The following is a 20,198-nucleotide window of genomic DNA, read 5'->3' as shown; positions in this document are numbered from 1 at the left end:
GGGTTTCACCATGTTGGCCAGGCTGGTCTCAAACTCCTGACCTCAAGTGATCCACCTGCCTGGACTCCCAGAGTGCTGGGATTACAGGCGTGAGCCACCACGCTGGGCCAGTAAGCAAGGTCTGATGGGACAAAGGAGCCTGTGTCTGAGCAGAGGAGACAAAGGTAATGTCTGGGTCCAGCATTCCTTGCTGCCCTACTTGCATCTAACATTTACTTTGGTCCATGAGCTCAGAATCTATAATGTGTAGGAGTTCAGTGAGACTCAAAACTATCAGATGATAAACATGTTATGTCAACAACTGAGTAAGGGACGGGGAGCAGTGACAGGCCCAGAGGCTGCATTTTCCATTTGAACAGACTTACTTCAAATGCAGAAAGAAGACAACGACCAAGGAACCCCATCGTCCTTTCTTACTCATGTTAACACCCCTGTATTAGCCAATCGCTATGCAGAAAATGAAGACATGGGAGGAAAGAGAACCCCATAGTTCCTTCTCCTTTCAGTCTTTCCTTCCTCATTGGTAACAAAAGGTAGAGAGCCTGGGTAAATTGTGCCCATATCAAGGAGTGAGATGAAACCAGTTGAGATAGTTTTATTCTATCTCATAATCTGGTAAATATCAGCTACAAAAGATGAACTGTGTAATTTTGGTGACTCTGCATACAAGTTAATACAACTGACCTTTGAACAACATGGATTTGAACTGCACGGGTCCACCTATATGTGGATTTTTTCCCACCTCTGTCACCCCTGAGATCATCCCCTATCTTTCTCCTCCCTCCTCAGGCTACTCAACATGAAGAGGATGAGGATGGAGACCCTTATGATGATCCACTTCCACTTAATGAGCAGTGAACATATTTTCTCTTCCTTATGATTCCAATAACATTTGCTTTTCTCTAGCTTACTTTATTGTAAGAACACAGTATATATTATATATAACATACAAAATATGTATTAGCTGTTTATGTTATCAGTAAGGCTTCCAGTCAACAGTAGGCTATTAGTAGCTCTGGGCGAGTCGAAAGCTATACGTGGATTTCCAATTGCACAGCGGTCAGCACCCCGACCCCCAAGTTGTTCAAGGGTCAGCTATACTCTTATATTTGCATTTAAAACTGGCACTAAACAAAATAAAGATGAATGGTACAGTTTATGCCAGTAATTTAAATTTAAAACTTTTTCTTACTTAGAACAACATTAAATCGCAAATTTAAAAAAAAAAACCAAACACCAGAACAGGCTAGGCATGGTGGCTCATGCCTGCAATTCCAGCACTCTAGGAGGCCAGGGTGGGTGGATCATCTGCAGTCAGGAGTTAAAGACCAGTCTGGCCAACGTGGCCAAACCTCATCTCTACTAAAAATACAAAAATTAGTCAGCCATTATGGCGCACACCTGTAGTCCCAGCTACCCAGGAGGCTGAGGCAGGAGTATCGCTTGAACCTGGGAGGCAGAGGTTGCAGTGAGCCAGGATCACACACCATCGCACTCCAGCCTGGGAGACAGAGCGAGACTCCGTCTCAAAAAATAAACAAACAACAACAACAAAAACACCAGAACAAATGAAGAGAACATGAAAAAAAGGAGAAAGCTTCACATTTCAGTTCCCTTAGTGGCCCTTTCTTCCTGCCTCTCCCTGGACCTTGTGGCCGGCCCTCACTTCCTCCAGCCTCGGTTTCTACGCAGCCTTGGCTCCCATAGCCTCACTCAGGGTTCTGCCATTCCCTGAAAAGCTCTCCCGCTCCTTCATGGCTGCAGGCCTTTCTCAGGCTTCCTCTACCAGGAGCGCCATTCTTCTCCCTTCTGCACATGTGTGAATTCTCGCTCCTCCTCCAAGTTCAAGCTCAGGTGTCCCTTCGAGGAGGACATTTGGGACGCCAGCACCACATCTTTGCCAGGTGCCCCTCTGCTTCCCTCTACCCCGGCTCTGCAGTATGACTGTCTGCATCTCCCCCATTAGACCTTGACCTCACAGATCAAGACCTTGTCCCTCTGCTTCCCTCTACCCCTCCAGTGTGACTGTCTGCAGCTCTCCCAGTAGACCTTGACCTCATGGATCAAGGCGTAGGGGCCTGGTGCTGGAGGACTTACTCAAGGAACCTGGTGATGTACTGGCGGCTGCAGCGGGACCAGGTGAGGGGAGCGGCGTCGTACAGGAGCTGTGGAGACATGATGAAAGGCCGTTTCCCAACAGGTTCACAGTCATTGCCGCTTCCGTCATGCTGAATGCCAAAACTGTGTGAGAGCACAGGCCCCAGGGGCGGGTGAGCTGGCGGGAGGCTGCCAGCCTGCCCTCCCCTGGAGACCCACAAGGTGCACAGTCCTAGTTCTAGGGCTGATTCTGCCACCCAATGGCCACACCCAATGGCTGCAGAAAGTCACATTCCCCTCTCTGAGCCTCAGTTTCCTTAATGTAAAATGAGGGTATGACAGCTAGGACCCCAGGGGCTCCTGCTGTGGCCTGAAATGAGGGCCAGGGACCCAGAGCAGCCCTGCACCTGCCTGGGGGCTGGCCAGCAACGGCAAACCAGGTGGCACAGATGGGGGCCCGTGATGGCCGCTGCAAGCTCACTGGCCTCAGGAACAGTCTGACAGAGGTTCCCACTCACAGGTCCTTGTCCCAAGGCTGTGCACTTGAGTTAGGGGATCTGAGCTGCTGTGTCACAGAAGGGTCTCCAGAGACCATCCTTGGGAAGGACACAAGAAAAATTATTTCCTGAGCATCTACTCTGTGCCAGGGGCCATGCTAAGCACTTTCAGAAACACGGTCTCACTCAGTTCTCATTATTACCCCCAGGGAGGCTCAGAGAGTCTAAGGAACTAGCCAGGGTAACACAACCAGGAAATTGCAGTACTGCGGCAGGCTGTTCTTCTGCAGCCATAGGCAGCTTTAAGGCCCTGCAGGCACAGCCATCACCCAGATGTCTGAATGGATGACCCCAACAGCTTTGACCACAGAACCCTCTGGGAGCCTGCCTTTGAAAGCTTGCTGGACAATCTAAGATGCTGCCATATTCGCCAGCTCAACAGCCCGGGCACAGGTGGCTGGAGACCTGTGAAGGCAGGAGCCTCAGGCAGCGGTGTCAGATGGAGGGAGCCTTGGACGTCACTGAATCCAAACCCCTCAATCTATGGGAAGCACACAGAGGCCCAGAGAGGGCAGGCACTGGCCCAGGCCACAGAGCCAACAGGAACAGGGATCGAGAGTAAAAAATACAGCACTGAGGGCAATGGGGAGGGACAGCCAAAGACCTACGATGACTTTCTGGCCCATCACAACTCCCCTTTAAATAAGACTCCCTCCAGGCCAGTCCCAGAGATGCCCAGGCAGGCCTCTCTCCTGCTTTACAGGGATGCAGCCTGGTTGTGGGGAGGGGACAGTGCAGGGACAGCACATGGCCACAGTCGGGGCTCCTTCTCGAGAGAGCTTCCTTTCCCCTGTACTTTGTGACCCACAGGCTGGATACCCGGTGCCCCCAGGCTGGGAGGGTGAAGCTCAGCTCTCAGTGTAGCAATGGGGGCAGGCACAGTACCTGTGCCCGAGCTCGTGGGCTACAGTGAAGGCCAGCGGCAGGCCTGTGTCCTCGTTGATGCTGCAGCTGCGGTGCGGCTGGCACATGCCCGCCACGTGGGAGAGGCCCAGGGTCTCACAGGGCCGGTTCATGGCTGCACACAGGTCCTTCCTGCACAGGCAGAGAAGCGGCCTTCAGGCTAACCTGGCCCAGTGCCAGGCCCACCTGAGCGAAGGCCAGGGAAGGGTCCCCCCGAACTGATTCCAAGCGAAAAGGATGTCCCTCCCACCGTTCCGTGGCATGAGGCCAGCACAGTGGCCACGTGGGAAGCAGGTGCTCTCATTCACACACAATCCGCTGGGCATCTCTTTGGCCCTTGGGAGCACAGACCCGCACAGAACAATTTTGGTTACTATCCAGCAGGGGTGCTGACAGAAGCTGCCAGAGTCCAGCAGAGGGAAGATAACTGCCTCTGGACAGATCAGCAGTTGCCAGAGGTTAGGGGAGGAGGCAGGAAGGTGGCTGTGACTATAAACTGGTAGTACGAGACATCCTTCTGATGAGACAGATCTGTATGTAGACTGTGGGGGTGGGTAGGTGAACCCACAGTGATGAAACTACACAGAACTGAATACACACACATTCACACAGAGGGCAGTACGTGTGGAACTGATGATATCTGAGGAAATCTGTGGATGGTATCAGTGTCAGTTTCCTGGTTGGGATACTGTGCTCTTGTCATGCAAGATGTTACCACTGGGGGAAATGGATGAAGGCTATAGAGGCCCTCTCTCTATTATTTTTGACAACAGCATGAAAATCCACAATTATTTCAAAATAAAAAGACCTCCCCAAGTGCAGACAGAATCCAGCCTTGGGCCAAAGGTGTGGAAACTCTCCTAAAAATGGGGATCCCTGAGAGCACGGCCCCCTCCTCCACCAGGGCTTCTCCCGTAGGGCCGTGAAGCACCTCCCTGAGATGCAGGCTCCCACCCTCCTGCAGCTGGCAGTACCTGGTGAGCAAGATGGCAGTGTCATGGTGCAGGGGGTGGGCGTCCCCCTTCATGTTGATGCTTTTCTGCCACTTGCAGAAGTTCTTCAAGGTGTTGTCTGCGTGGTGCGTGATCTTTAGGTCCTCCTGGGGGCAGAGAGAATGACCGCTCATGCCTCCCCTGAGTTCCGAGAGGGTCAGGCCCAATTCTCCTCCATATAAAGGCAGGAGACAGAGGCCCAGCAGGGCAGTGGGAGGCCCACAGGCACCAGTCCAGCTTCTGGCCTGACCACCCCTCCTGTAGGAACCTCCTGCAGAGGACCTGGGACCTGAGAGAGGGTCAGTCAGGAACCAGGGGGTGGCAGGGGACACAGTCCAGGCCAAGGAGGCCTTCACTGTGCCCTTCCATACAGAGCAGCACAGGTCATGGTGCAGGAGGGCTCTGGCAGCCGAAGCCATTGCCGGGCAGCGTGGGACCACATGACTGCTCACCTCTTCATCTTCCAGAAGGACCAGGCGCACAATGGTGATGTGGATGGGGTTCCCAATGCTGGGGTCATGAAACAGGCCAGCCACCTGCCCAAGAGATGGGGGTGTCAGGCTGTCACCAGGATGAAGGATACAAGCAGCCAATGATCACCCCAACCCAGCCACCCACCAGGGCAACGCACACCCATGCTCGCACACAGGGACGCTGACATGGGTACACACAGGCTGCGCAGCGGACAGGTGATGCACGTACACCAATGCATGAGTGTCCCCACACCTCACACACACTGCCCCAACCCGGCAGCAGCAGAACCTGGACAGGACAAGAGGCCTCCAAGGCCCCTTCCCAGAGTTGCAGCCTCTCTTGAGCACCAGTTTGGGATCTGCTTCCAAGTACCAACTCCATGCCCACCCAGCACAGGCAATGGCAGTTAAGACCTCCAAATGCTGGTTTCTTGGCCTGTCTCAGGGCTCTAGTCCTCCAACTGCCCCTGGTCTATGACAGCAGTGCCCTCCTGACCTGGGGATGCCAGGACCAGCATCTCAGGAGTGCGCCCTCCAATGAAGCGTAGACCTGGGCAGGGCCCAGAGAGTAGAGTGAGGGTAGGCACAGGGCTACGGAGCCTCCCTGCTGCTCTGCTATTCCATCTCCCCAGGACTGGCAGCCATGGGGCCAAGGAGGCAGGTATGCACATCTATCAGAGTCCCCATGGCTACATGGGGCTCCCTACTGAGCCCCAGGAGACGGGGCTATCCCCAAAAGATGGAAGATAAGCCAAGGTGAGGGGAAATGGGTGGGGAAAGCCATCTGCTCTTCTATAATTAAAACTCCCTCAGAACAAAAAAGAGACCAGCCCTTGACGGGATAGCTGGCTGGTTCCCAGAGGGCAGAGATGGCAGAACAGGCCCGTTGTGAGTTGGCTTCTAGCAATGCATCAAGAAAAAGAATATTAAAATAGGAAGGGACCAAACAAACACTGTTAAGAGGGCAGCAAAGCCCCTGATTATGGGGATGAATGACACTCTCAGAACCCAAAGTCAGAAATGGGGAAGATAAACAGCAATATCATGGGACACCGTCGCCTCCACACACAGGCTGGGAGCCCGGGAGCCCTGAACCATCTTTCTCCAATACAGCCAACCAATTTTGCCTCCCAAGTTTTGCCTGACTCTGTCTCTTCTCTCCATCTCCAACACCACTGCCTCGTCCAAGTTGCCATCATCATCTCATCTGCTCAGTTGTTGAGGCCTCCTACAAGTGTACCCGTATTCTACAGCCCTTCCAGGCCACCTGCAGCCTAGTGGCTCCACCATCGGTCTTTGAAATGCAAACCCAATCATGACACGCCCTTGCCTAAAGCAGTAAGTGCCTCTTCACTGTCCAGGAAAAGGAAGGAAGTCCCCAGCCTAGCCAACAGGCCTCTTGGATCTGGTCCCTGCCTTCCTCTCTGACCTCCCCTTGCCTCCCTCTCACTCTCTGGCTCCAACCACTCTGTCTTTCTCTTAGAATCCCATAATTCTTCCTAACACAAGGTCTTTGCAGATGCTACGGCCTCAGCCTGGAACATCTTCCCACCTGTCTTCCCCAAGTTACCTCCTATCCTCTCTCCTGCCCTCAACCCCTCGTCATGTCCTTTGGGGAGCTTTTATTTGATCTAACACTCCCAAAGCACTATGAATTTGTCCTTCCTAGCACCACCCTCCATTGCTCCTTCATCGTCAAGAAGGTAATGGTTTCATTAACTAATGTCTGTCTCCCTCAAGGGACCGCAAGCTCCATGAGGACACGGCCAGGTATATGTGAACTTCCTCTTAGAGCCCCAGTGACACGTCTTGTACCTGGAACATGATGGGCACTCAAGACATATTTGTTGAATGAACGAATGTACCTTGGGTACTTGCTCAGTATTTCTAATGTATTATCTCATTAAAAATAAACAGTGGAGGCTGGGTGTGGTGGCTCATGCCTGTAACCCCATACTTTGGGAGGCCAAGGCAGTTGCATCACCTGAGGTCAGGAGTTCGAGACCAGCTTGGCCAAATGGTGAAACCTATCTCTACTAAAAATACAAAAATTAGCTCGGCGTAGTAGCGCATGCCTGTAATCCCGGCTACCTGGGAGGCTGAGGCAGGAGAATCGCTGGAACCCAGGGAGGCAGAGGCTGCAGTGAGCTGCGATTTCACCACTGCACTCTGACCTGGGTGACAGAGCAAGACTCCATCTCCAAAAGAAAGAAAAGAAAGAAGGAAGGAAGGAAGGAAGGAAAGAAGGAAAGAAGGAAGGAAGGAAGGAAGGAAGGAAGGAAGGAAGGAAGGAAGGAAGGAAGGAAGGAAGGAAGGAAGGAAGGAAGGAAGGAAGGAAGGAGAGAGAGAAAGAGAGAGAGAAAGAAAAAAGAAAGAAAATGGGGTGAAAAGGGACCTGTCTTGCTGTCCTTGGGACAGACCCACCCAAGCTCTAGGACTCAGGTCTGAATCTAGCACAGGGAGAACACTGATAAATTGGGCTCTGTAGGTAGCGTTGGTAAAGAAAGGTGTGGCTGTCCTGAAGGTGGTTGTAGGTCAAATACTGCAGCAGCCAAAAAAATAGCCACAGCCAACCTTGAACGAGCCTAACATGTACAGTCCCTGTGCTGGGGGCTTAACATGCATTATCTCATTTAATCTTCTTACTTCTAAGGTAGGCACAATTATCCTCGTTTTACAAATGAAGTAACTGAAGCTCAAAGAGAGGGTGAAGCTGGGCTCAGAACCCAGGTTTCGCTGCTTCAAAGCCCCTGCTTATTTCCTAAATTTGGGGAATGCTGCCTGCCTATTCTGTTGAGGATTCTCAATGCATATTTACTTTGAGGGCTCCGAGAAGTCCTGTAGTAAAGAAGTCTGTTTTACCTTTTTTTCCCTTTTGAGACGGGGTCTCACTTTGTCACCCAAGATGGAGTACAGTTGCATGATCTCGGCTCACTGCAGCTCAGCTGCAGCCTCGGCCTCCTGGGCTCAAGCAATCCTCCCACCTCAGCCCCTCAGGTAGCTGGGACTACAGGCGTGCACCATCATGCTTGGCCTATTTTACTTTTTTTAACCCTGTGTGGCCCAAATTACTCAACAGCAGCATCTTTTTTCACAGTACACTACTGGCATTCTTTGGAACACATTCCCTGAAATATTCCTTGGGAAATGCTACGAGACAGATTCCCTAAGTGCAGGATCGTGCTCTTCCACATCCATCACTTTATTCCAGGTAGAGCGATGGCTCTCAACAAGTCAGTCTTAAATAAACATCTGATCCCAAGGGAACATCTGTTCCCCATCCTTCTGGCCCACCCTGTCTGCCCCTCTCCAGGGCAGATTAAGGGGCACAGGAGACAGAATGGGGCTTTGGAGGCAAACAGACCTGAGCTCCAGTCCCAGCTCTACCACTTACTAGCTGTGTGACCTTGAGCGAGCCCCTTGACCTCTCTGAATCTTTGTTCCCTCAACTCGAAAATGGGGATGAGGGCCGGGTACGGTGGCTCATGCCTGTAATCCCAGCACTTTGGGAGGATGAGCCAGGGAGAACAGCCTTGCCAATGTGGTGAAACTCCCTCTCTACTAAAAATACAAAAATTAGCAAGGCGTAGTGGGGCACGCTTGTAATCCCAGCTACTCAGGAGACTGAGGCAGGAGAATCACTTGAACTCAGGAGGAGGAAGTTGCAGTGAGCTGAGATCATGCCATTGCACTCCAGCCTGGGCGACAAGAGTGAAATGTCATCTCAAAATAAATAAATTAAATAAATAAATAAATAAATAAATAAAATGGGGGTGAGGCTTAGGTGAGGTGTTGGATGTTGAACACTGGACAAAAAGTAGACAGATATTCACAAGGCTCCAGCCCTAACCCACCAGGGCCTCAGCCCACAATACAGCCGTCCTCAGAGGCTGGCCACATGGGTTCCCATGTCCCTGCCATCCCTGCAGCCTCCTAGGGGGTCCAGCACTGTCAGGCTCAAAGGTGCCCCCATCCTGACCTGACCAATGCTGGGCTCACCAGCTCAGAAAAGCTTGATATTGTCAGAGCAGCTGAGTGTGAGAACCAGGCCCACCCTCTCCACAGGGATGGGGCTCACCAAGTGAATGTGTGGGTCCTATGAGCCAGGGCAAGGCAGCCAGGAAGGGGCCAGGCCCTGGGGGGCAAAAACACCTGAATCCTGTCACCCAGATTAAGTGATGGGGGACCTGTTGGGCCGGGTGGGTCCTTTATTTTTGAGATGGAGTCTCGCTCTGTCACCCATGTGGGAGTGCAGTGGCGCGATCTCAGCTCACTGCAACCTCCGCCTCCCAGGCTCAAGATCCTCCCACCTCAGCCTCCCAAGTGGCTAGGACTACAGGTGTGGACCACCACGCCCAACTATTTTTTGTATTTTGGTAGAAATGGGGTTTCACCATGTTGGCCAGGCTGGTCTCCAACTCCTGACCTCAAGTGATCTGCCCACCTCAGCCTCCCAAAGTGCTGGGATTATAGCCCTGAACCACAACACCCGCTCAGGTGGGTCTTACTTTGCCCAGAATCTAGAGCACAGGGAACACTCAGAAAAGCAGGGGTGAAATGAACCCAGTTAATCATCAGTGGCTCCAGCCAGCCTCCTGGGTCTTTCAGGCTGAGCCCCCAAAGTGCTGAGAATGAGAAGGAGGGAACCTCAAGGCCTGAGAACTTGGTCTTGCCCCTTGCTCCACCCCTATAGCCCAGGGTCCAGGCCCTGCTGTCCAGCAATAGCCCTGCTGAACCCTGGCTGTTAGTGGCTTCCTTCCCTAGGCAGATGAGGCTTGATCTGGGCCTTCAAGGCCTCAAATGCCAGGCAGAAGGCTGTGACTTTTATTCCATATGGAATAGGGAGCCAGTGAGGGTGTCCCAGTCAGGGAAGAACTGGCCCAGAGCTGCATTTGCTGATGAGAACTCAAGTAGTGGGGATGTGGTGGCCAGCACGTAGAGAGAATAGCCCTGGACGCAGACCCTTCCTCTCTCTGAGACTCAGGTTTCACAGTGATAAACTAGGGGGCCAGACACTGGATGATCTCAGAGGGTACTTCCTTTAGGGTTGCAGGAGGTGAGGGGCTGGCAGGGAGAAGCAGCAGCATAGGATCCTGGCCCCAGGGCTCCTTTAGATGTCATCCTGTTCACAGCACACACCCTTACCTTGCCCCCAACCACCCAGCCCAGGAGAGAAACAGGGTTATATGGTGGCCTGCCCACCAGGTGGCTGCTAAGAATGCCAGGAGCAGAGATCTTTCCTCCCAGGGGCTGCAGGAAGCAGCTTGAAGCCTGAGGCCTCCCACGTGCACCCACGGGACAGGAGCAGGGAGTGGCAGCTCTGCAGTAGTCGGCTCCAGGAATCACCAGCTGCAATCAGCCACAGTGCCCCCAGTGGGACTTAGGACACCTGGGCTCCCATCTGGCTCTACCCTGCCTCGTTGTGTGACTTGGGCAAGTCACTTGTCCTCTCAAGGCCTCTGGTATCTCATCCATCATATGGGGTCAAGAGCAGTTTGCCAACCCCGCAAGGTACTGTGGTCATGCCCATTTCACAGATGAGCAGGCTGAGACTCAGACAGGGCAAGTGATTTGCCCAAGGCTGCCAGCTAGTGACCACAGAACTGCACAGATCCTTCCAACTGTAATGTGTGCTGATGTCTCAGGCAGGGTCTCAGGCAGAGTGTGGTCTGATCAGGCATTTCTGTGTTTCCAGCATCTAGCACAGGTCCTGATACAAAGGAAGGTGGTATCTGTGCAGGGAAGCATGAATGAACCAACTAGTCTACGAGCCCCCTAAGCAGGCACAGAGTTGTGGCTGCCTCAGTCTCCTGCTCCCGCTCCCCCTCCCGGTGGCATGACACCCTGTGGTGTCCCCACAGCAGCCCTCTGCCCAGGCCCTCTCATAGTGACTTGCTGCCAAGACCCCCACCCCTTCCTACCTCAGGAGCTTGGTTACCCTTCTTCCTGCTCGGGGCCTGGATCTGGGTCTGGGGTCCAGCCTGCCAGCCTTCCTGCCCTGCACCCACTCTTTGCACCCCCATCCCCCAACACTATCCCCTCCACCCACTCCTGGCCCACACAGACTCACCATGTTCATGATGGTCAGCACATAGCTCTCAACCTGCGGCTGTCCGTGGTACTCCACCATTTTGGCATCAGCTACCACCAGGGTCTCCACCCACTTCTCTTTGCTGACCGATCGCTGGTGTAGACGCCTTAGCCGCGGCCGCTGCCACTGCTGCCGCTGCTCCCAACGCTCCCGTCGAGGCTCCAGCTCTGGGGACACTGGAGGTCCAGATGGGGTGAGGTTAGCTGCCAGCAGACTGGCCCAGGGCACATGTATCCAGGCCTCTCCTCAGTGAGCTCTCTCTGGGGCACTGGGAACCACACTGAGATCAGAGGTCAGGGGCCTGAATTCTCTTCCTGGCTCTGCCCCAGACCTGTGCTGTGTGGCTCTGCCTGGTCACCTTCCTTCTCTGATCTTGAGATTCCCTAACTAAAAATAGGAATAAGTTGATCTGTCTCACAGGGGGACCTCAAAGGGCAAATGAAATGGTGGATATAAACACGGTAAAGTACTGTGTCCATGGTAGGGGAACTCCTGGGCCTGACAAAGCTGGCAACTGGGCCCCTATCTCCCTGTGTCACTTCCTCCCCTCTTGGGGGGTTAGTACATCCCAACACAGGCTGACCTCACCCTCTAAACCCCAGCCTGAGGAAGCTGGCCAAGATCCAGCCCAGCTGGCCCTACTGGGCCTGCTCCTCTGACCCAGGCTGCTCCAGATCAGAAGAGGAAGCACATCTATGAAGCTAGGGAAACTGAGGCCAAGAAGCATGCTTCTGTGGATATGTGCTCCAGCAAATAGAGGACCAGAGCTGTGGGCAACTTGAGATTGGCATGCCAGCCAAACATTCCCCAAACACCAGCAACCCTTAGCAGGCAGCTCCTCACCTGGACTGGCCAGCACTACTGCTGCTCTGCAGAGGAGGCACTGGGTACCACACTCCAATTCCCAATAATAGAGGTAGTTATTCTAGGGTGGGAGCAGGGTGGCGGAGGGAGGGAGGTTCCTGGCTAGTGGCCCTGTTGGAGCTGGGCACTGGAGGAAGAATGGCTGGCAGAGCCAGGTGCCATAGGCTGTGGGGGGGAGGGAGCAGAGGGAGGGTGAGCCCCAAGGTGGGAGAAGGTGAGACGGAGCGAAGGAGATCAGTGTGGGGGATTGACTGGGGCAGGCCTGAAAGGCAGAGGACACAGTCTTGTGGCACAATTAAGGGCACAGGCTATGGTGATGTATCCATCTGTCTATCTGTGTCCCCTGGTCTAAGGGGCACTGGGCATGGGGATGTTAAGAGGGGCTTCTAGAAAGGGAGTGGCAGCTCTGCAGTAGTCGGCTCCAGGAATCACCAGCTGCAATCAGCCACAGTGCCCCCAGTGGGACTTAGGACACCTGGGCTCCCATCTGGCTCTACCCTGCCTCGTTGTATGACTTGGGCAAGTCACTTGTCCTCTCAAGGACTCTGATATCTCATCCATCATATGGGGTCAAGAGCAGTTTGCCAACCCCGCAAGGTACTGTGGTCATGCCCAGTTCACAGATGAGCAGGCTGAGACTCATCTGTGTCCCCAGGCCCAGCACCCACCCGAGAACGGGGAGCAGAAGAGCATACCTTGCACCCCACAGGTGCTTGGAGCACTGGAATCACCCCGCTGTGCCAACCTCTCCGGGACCTGACGCTTGTACACCACATGGGGCTGGGCATGGCCAGGCCAGGCCAGGGCACCGTCCAGGGGCTCAATGAAGTAGTCCTCGTTGGAGAGCTGGAACACACCTTTCTGGGGAAGAAGCACCAGAGTCACACAGGGAGGGCTGGCCCTCAGCTGCTCTTCCTGCATGTCTCAGAGACCCATCCTGTCCAGCTGAGCCCCCACTGCCCACACCACCTGTGACTGCCCACGGACACTCTGCACTTTCATCCCACTGGGCCTTTGCACACTCTGTAGCCTCCACCTGGAAAGCCCTTCTCTGCCATTTCACACACAGCCAAACCTTCAAAGTGAAGCTCAGAAGCCTCCACCCCTGAGGAAGCTGCCCCACACACCCACCCCATTAGGAGAGGGAAATGGGTCTGCATCCCAATCTGACAAAATGGTGTCTTCCAGAGTCTCAGACAGCCATCCTGAGCAGGGCAGCTTGTGCCCAGGCCTCCACGCTATTCTCCATCTCCTCTGCATGCCAGCCATTTCCAGCACTGTGCTCCTTCCCAGCTGGCCAGGGCTTCTGACCTTCCCTCTATCTCCCTAAGGCAATGAATCACTCCAAAGCATCTACACCCACACCCGAGCAAAGGAGATGCCCACGGCCCCCAGGACACCCTGTTCTCTGGGCCCAGGGCCACCCAGAGAAGGGAAGCTGGAAGGAGTGTCTTGGACATGTCCGCCAGCATTCAGAATCCATGGAGGGGAGGGGCCCTGGGAAGCATCTTTGATGCCCACTACCTCCTGAGGAAGGTCAGGGCTCCAACAGGGAAGAAGGTCTTACGTGCCTCGGACTTCCCCTCGTAGGCACCAATTCTGCCCCTTGGGTCACACAGGACCAGGAAGCCTGGAGGGAGGGCTGGAGAGTACATCAGCTCTTGGGTCTGGAGACCTGGGTATGAATGCGGAGTCCCCCCGCTGCCACCCACCACTCACTGAATGACTAGGTGACCCTGGGCAAGTTCCCCTCTGAGCCTGTTTCCTCATCTGTGAAATGGGAATGACGCCCCGTGTGCACAGGTGCTGCTCAGGCTCAACAACATCAACTGTACATTAAGGGACAGGCACAGGCTCCATAAATGAGAATACTGTGCAGGGCGGATGGGCCTTCAAAGGTCCAGATGTTGTGCAGCTTGTATTGTGGGCTGCCCTGTCATTAGACCCTGTGCAGCTACAGCCCATGGTTTTTGCCTGAGCAATCTAAGCTGAGGGCCTCCTGGGAACAGTGGACGCTGAGAGTGTGCACATATCCCCTATTCCTCCCAAACCCCCAACCTCCAGAGCTGGGAGAGTGGGGCTGGTCACCTGAACACCAACAGAAAGGGGCCCTGCTCCGCCTGGAGTGGAAGCTGCTCTCATCAGCCCCAGTCAGGGAGCCATTAGGGCTGCAGGCAGTAGCCAGCACCACCCTTCAGCCAGACGAAGCCAGGAAGCTGAGGCCTGCTTTGCCCGGAACGCTGATCCGGGCAGAGGGGCTGAAAGGGGTTCCTCACCACACCCTGCAGAATGGCTACAGGGTGAGGGGTGGCTTTCCTGGAGAAGAGCAGCCTAAAAGGACCTGTGAAGGAACAGTTATAACTGATGCCGCAGGGAAGAGAAGCCAACTGCTTTTTCAGTTACTTAGTCCAGTCAAACAGAGGTTCTCCAAGTGGGATCTCTGGACCTGCATCTTCAATATTACCTGAGACGGTTTCAGAAATCCAAGTGTTTGGCGCCACCCCAGACCTACCCTGCAAACATTCTGTTTAAACAGGGCCTGCAGGTGATTTGAGCTCATAGTACTTTTTTTTTTTTTTTTTCTTTTTCAGTGCCTAGGGTCTGGCTGTATCACCAGTTAAGCTCTATCATCACACCCTACATCCTTGAACTCGTGGGCTCAAGTGATCCTTTGGCCTCAGCCTCCCAAGTAGCTGGGACTACAGGTGCACCACCACCCGACTTTCACATTAAACTTTGAGAAGTGCTGTCCTAGAGATCAACGAGGCCTGCGTTGTCACTCCCACTTTACAGGCGTGAATACCGAGGCTGGCAGAGGAAAAGTGCACTGGGCAAAGTCACCAGACAAGTGCGTGGCAAGACTGGAGCCAATCTCCACATCCCACCACCCGAGACTGCCCCAAGTATACATGTCCCAGCGCACTCACCAGGCCGTCGCAGGCGCTGATGGCCGCCAGGCCACCCTCAAGCTCAGGGTCCTGCACCTCGCCAAGCAGGTGGCAGGCGGGGGTGTGGGCCTGGATGTGCGCACGACCCAGGCCTCCGCGCCGCCGCGTCTCGCTCACAAAGCCGGGGGCCAGCAGGTGCTGATTGGCGGTCAGGTTGAAGCGCAGCTCGCGCCCGCGGTATTGCAGCTGGTAGAAGGCGGGCGCGTCTCGGCGCACAGACACATCCCGCTTGCGCAGTGCGCGGGGCCACAGCTCGTAGGACAGGAAGGAGCCCCCGGCGTCAACGCGAACCGGGTGCACGATGTCCAGTGCCGCCCGGCCCTCAGTTGCACGTCCTGCAGGGAGAGAACCACAAACGCCTAAGCCCAGGGCAGACCCGGGTCCTTGCTAGTGACCGGAGACCAGAAGGGAGCGGCCAAGAGGGGGCTGCTGGAGTCAGAGTATCTGGATTCAAATCCTCCCTGGGCTATCTACTAACTTTGCCATTTCATCTTTCCGTGCCTCAGTTTCTCCATCTGGATCGTTGCAGTAACTTATTTTGTTGTTGTTGTTGTTGTTTGTGTTTGGGGTTTTTGTTTGTTTTTTTGTTTTGAGACAGTCTCACTCTGTCGCCTGGGCTGGAGTGCGTGGTGCGATCTCGGCTCACTGCAACCTCCGCCTCCTGGGTTCAAGCGATTCTCCTGCCTGAGGAGTAGCTGGGACTACAGTCACACGCGACCACGCCCAGTTATTTTTTGTATTTTTAGTAGACACAGGATTTCACCATGTTGACCAGGCTGGTCTCAAGCTCCTGAATTCAGGCGATACGCTCGCTTCGGCCTCCCAAAGTGCTGGAATTACAGGCGCGAGCCACTGCGCGCCCGGCCTGGATTGCTGCGGTAACTTCTTAACAGGTCTCTCTGTTTCAACTATTGCCTACCCCAGGTGCCCCTCCCCTCGTGTTTTCAATATAGAAGCCAGAAAGATTCATTCAAAACCAGCGCGATCATGGTCTTACTCTGCTCAAAATCCTGCAATGGCGCCCATCTCACGGAGCAAAAGACAAAGTTCTGGCCTATATGAGGCCCTAGGCAAGGTAACCTCTCCAGTCTCATTTCCAGCTACACCGCCTTAGTTGCCTCCACTCCGCCCACTGGCCTCCTTGCAGTTCCTCCACAGGCCAGACATGCTCCTGCTTCAGGATTTTGCATTGATGTTCCCTACACCTGGAACACTCTTCTCTCTGTTTTCCACGTGGCTAAACCACTCACTTTTGAGTTCTTGCTCAAATGTCTCCTTCTCAATGAGGCCTCCTCTAATGACTTTATTTTAAAATTGCAACTCCCTGGCTCTCCCTATCCCCCTTCCTTGCTTTGTTTTTCCCCATAGCACTTCTGACATACCATATCACTTAGCATTTTCAGTATTTTTTCTCTTTGTTTGTTTTCTCGCACCCCTCCCAATGTAGTCTAGGAAGGCAAGAATCTATATTCTTTGCACTTTTTTTTTTTTTTGAAACCGGGTCTTGCTCTGTCACCCAGACAGGAGTGCAAGTGTGCAATCATAGCTCACTGCAGACTCCAACTCCTGAGCTTGAGCCATCCTCCCATCTCAGCCTCCCAAGTAGCAAGGGACTGGGACTACAGGTGGGTGCCACCACACTTGGCTAATTTTTTTTATTTTTAATTTTTTTAATAGAGATGGAATCTCACTATGTTGCCCAGGCTGGTCTCAGACAAACTCCTGGGCTCAAGCAATCCTTCTACCTCAGCCTCCCATAGTGCTGGGATTACAGGTGTGAGGCATCAAGGCTGGCCCTGATTAATTTTTTTTTTTTTTTGGTAGAGATGGCAGTTTTGCTATGTTGCCCAGGCTGGTCTCAAACTCCAGGCCTCAAGTGATCCTCCCACCTCAGCCTCCTAAATTCTTGCGATTATAGGTGTGAGCCACCACACTTGGCCCTTTATATTCTTTGTTGAAGATTTAAGTGTCAGAGGAAGTGTCCAGAACTTAGTCCTTTTTTGGTATTTGTTGAATACCAAAATTCTACTCTGTAGAATGCAGATAACCACAGCACTTACACTCTCGATGCTGTTGTGAGGATTAAGCCTGGTGAGCTACTCCACATTTAGCAGTGCCTGAGCCACGGTTGAATATGATGGCAGTTATGATTGTTATTATTATTATTAGCCTGATGGATTGAAAAATGTGCTCTCATTTGCATTATGCAAATGTCTCCAGGCCTCCTGGAATGGGGAGACAGAGAAAGACCACCCCAGTGGGGCTCCCTGGTCCCTAACTGCCACTTCAACAGAGTAGCTCTGGTTTCTTTCTTTTACATACAAGAATTCATTTAAAGAAAGCTTCCAGGGATGAAAAAAATTGGCAGACCTCTGCTCAGGCCCTTGCAGTTTAAAAATCCCTCTCTGTTGCTCTGTCCTCTTGGATTTCCCAGTAAGGCCTGGATTCTTATCCCTTTTTGCCACAAACTCCTTCTCCTCAGAACAATGTTTTGCAATGCATTAAATAAAATACACAGGAGTGGTTGGGCACAGTGGCTCATGCCTGTAATCCTAGCACTTTGGGAGGCCGAGGCAGGCGAATCACTTGAGGTCAGGAGTTTGAGACCAGCCTGGCCAACATAGTGAAACCCCGTCTCTACTAAAAATGCAAAAATTAGCCAGGCTTGGTGGCGCATGCCTGTAATCCCAGCTACTCAGGAGACTGAGGCAGGAGAATTGCTTGAACCTGGGAGGTGAAGGTTGTAGTGAGCCAAGATCGCATCACTGTACTCCAGCCTGGGTGACAGAGTGAGACCCTGCCACAAAAAATAAATAAATAAAATAAAATACACAGAAGTACCAAGGAAATTGATTATACTGAAATATAGTTATCTAAATAATTTAAGGCCAGGCATGGTTGTTCATATCTGTAATCTCAGAACTTTGGGAGAATGAGGTGGGAGGATCACTTGAGCCTAGGAGTTCAAGACCAACTGGGCAACATAATGGGACCTTGTTGCTACAAAAAAAAAATCAGCCAGGCAAGGTGGTGCACACCTGTAGTCCCAGCTACTTGGAATGCTGAGGTGGGAGGCTCTCTTAAGCCCAGGAGGTCGAGGCTGCAGTGAGCCATGATGGTGCCATTGCACTCCAGCCTGGGTGACAGAGTGAGACATTATCTAAAAAACAAAACATAACAAAACAAAAAATAATTTTAAAAGTAGGGTGTAGAATTAAACTTTAAACAAGATTTTGTGGCATATTTAACAACTATGGTTTTTGTTTTTTTTTTTTTTTTTTTTTGAGACAGAGTCTCTCTCTGTCACCCAGGCTGTAGTGCTGTAGTACAGTAGCTCAATCTTGGCTCAACACAACCTCTGCCTCCCAGGTTCAAGCAATTCTTGTTCCTTAGCCTTTCAAGTAGCTGGGACTATAGGTGCACGCCATTATACCTAGCAAGTTTTTGTATTTTTAGTAGAGACAGGGTTTTGCCATGTTGGCAAGGCTGGTCTTGAACTCCTGGCCTTGAGTGATCCACTTACCTCAGCCTCCAAAAGTGCTGGGATTACAGGCATGAGCCACTATGCCGGGCAACTATGGAAATGTTGAAGTAGTGATGAACGTAAACTTTATTTCAAGATACATGCAACAACCGTAATGAGATAGAAAAGTATTTGGTTTGTTCTATTGGTAACAAAACCACAGGTGCTGTTGGGATTTGCTAATGATATTCATAATTGAGGGAAATGCTAAATTTCTTTGAGAGGTTACAAAAAGTAAATATGTAATATTTTCCCATTCAAGTTCATGGATCCTGAGTCCACAGTCCCTCAGGCTGTGAAGCCCAGGTTAGGACACCTGCAGTAAGGTGTCCAGACTGCTTCCTAGGTGAGAGAGCAAAGGGAGGCTCAGAGAGGTAGACAGACTGGCCTAGAGCCACACAGTGACAGTAAGAATGACAGTGCTGAGACTGGGACTCAAATCCCCCAAATGATTTCAGTCTCTTCAGTAACATTGCTCTATATTCTCAATACTCCATCCCTTGCTGGGCCTCAGTTTCCCCATCGTTAATGTGAAAAAGTTGAATTAGATCACGTTTCTCAAATCTCTTTGGCCACCAGGTCTAGTCTCAAAAGAAATCTCATGTGCTGGAGTTTGGGGGAGCCCGGCACCCATGCTTTCCCCCCTTGGCCTTTCCCTCTCTGCAGTTCGCAGGCTCTAAAGAGCACAGTTAGGGAACTTGGCAACCAGGAGTTTCTAGACTGGATTTACACCCAGCTTCCAGGATCCTGGCTGTTCACGACAATAGACTCTTCAGGCTTGCATGAATGCCTGAGTGCCCTGCTGACATCCCACCAGGGTTCCTTCTGCTGCTGCCCAGTCCAAAGCTCCATCCCAGCAGGCTACAGAAACCAAACCCACCCTCCAGTCTGTCCTCTGCCAAACTGCATGTAGAGTGCCCTGCACATGCCAGTGCTGTGCCCCTGCTGAGAGCATCTCCCTCTGCTCCCAACCGCCCCAGCAGTGCCAGCCTCAAAGAGCCTTCTCTGAGTGTCAAGAGACTGGGTAGGCTGGGGCAACGTGCTGTGTGGCTCTGAGCTAATCTTCCCTGTCATTGAGCTTCAGCGGGCCACTAGTGCAAAGATTTTCCAGACCTCACAGATAAATTTCTTAAAAAAGAGTCCCAGGTCCCATCCCAGACTCACCAAATCAGCATTTCCAGGAAACTAGGACTAGGGACTAGGAAGCTATGTTTTTACCAAGAGCCTACAGGAACTGTGATCCTCAGGAAAGTTAGGAAATCCCCCACTGGGAGTGAACCTGACTGGTCATCACAGTACCTAGAGAGCTCTGAAAAACTGCAGATGCCAGGACCCAGCCCAGAGATTCTGGTTCCACAGATCTAGGGCTCTGGGGGCCCTAGAATGTGTATTTTCTGTATTTTTCTAGACCTTCCCAGGGATTCTAATCTAGCCAATTCAGAGGCTGGCATTCAGAAGCCACCGGACTGGAAGATTTAAGGAGACTTCTTGCTCTGACATCCTAATAAGGGCATATGGGACTACAACTCCTTAATCACAGCATGCAGATTTGCTTGTATTGATCAGTTACTGATTTTTTGCTTTGTTTTGGCTGACACAAATACTGAAAAACGTTTTAGTCAACTGCCAATGTTTAAAAATCACATGATCTTGGGGCCGGGCACAGTGGCTCACGCCTGTAATCCCAGCACTTTGGGAGGCCGAGGCAGGCGGATCACGAGGTCAGGAGATCGAGACCATCCTGGCTAAC

General features: G+C 52.5%; 1 protein-coding gene across 1 annotated transcript in view; it reads right to left on the bottom strand.

Annotated features, from left to right (window-relative positions):
- The window catches only part of ADAMTS7 (ADAM metallopeptidase with thrombospondin type 1 motif, 7), a 61,177-nt gene that overhangs the window by 26,695 nt on the left and 14,284 nt on the right, over positions 1-20,198 (bottom strand). Inside the window, exons 3-9 of the mRNA XM_011938442.1 lie at positions 14,905-15,260; positions 12,673-12,838; positions 11,093-11,289; positions 5,002-5,085; positions 4,532-4,656; positions 3,540-3,689; positions 2,098-2,241 (exon numbers count right to left, since the gene is read on the bottom strand). Coding sequence (XP_011793832.1) covers positions 2,098-2,241; positions 3,540-3,689; positions 4,532-4,656; positions 5,002-5,085; positions 11,093-11,289; positions 12,673-12,838; positions 14,905-15,260 — 1,222 coding nt within the window. The remainder of the gene's footprint in view (positions 1-2,097; positions 2,242-3,539; positions 3,690-4,531; positions 4,657-5,001; positions 5,086-11,092; positions 11,290-12,672; positions 12,839-14,904; positions 15,261-20,198) is intronic.

Source organism: Colobus angolensis, unplaced genomic scaffold, assembly GCF_000951035.1.
Source record: "Colobus angolensis palliatus isolate OR3802 unplaced genomic scaffold, Cang.pa_1.0 Scaffold172, whole genome shotgun sequence".
NCBI lineage: Eukaryota > Metazoa > Chordata > Mammalia > Primates > Cercopithecidae > Colobus > Colobus angolensis.
Note: the sequence above shows the minus strand (reverse complement) of the source record. Positions and strands in the feature narration are given on the sequence as shown.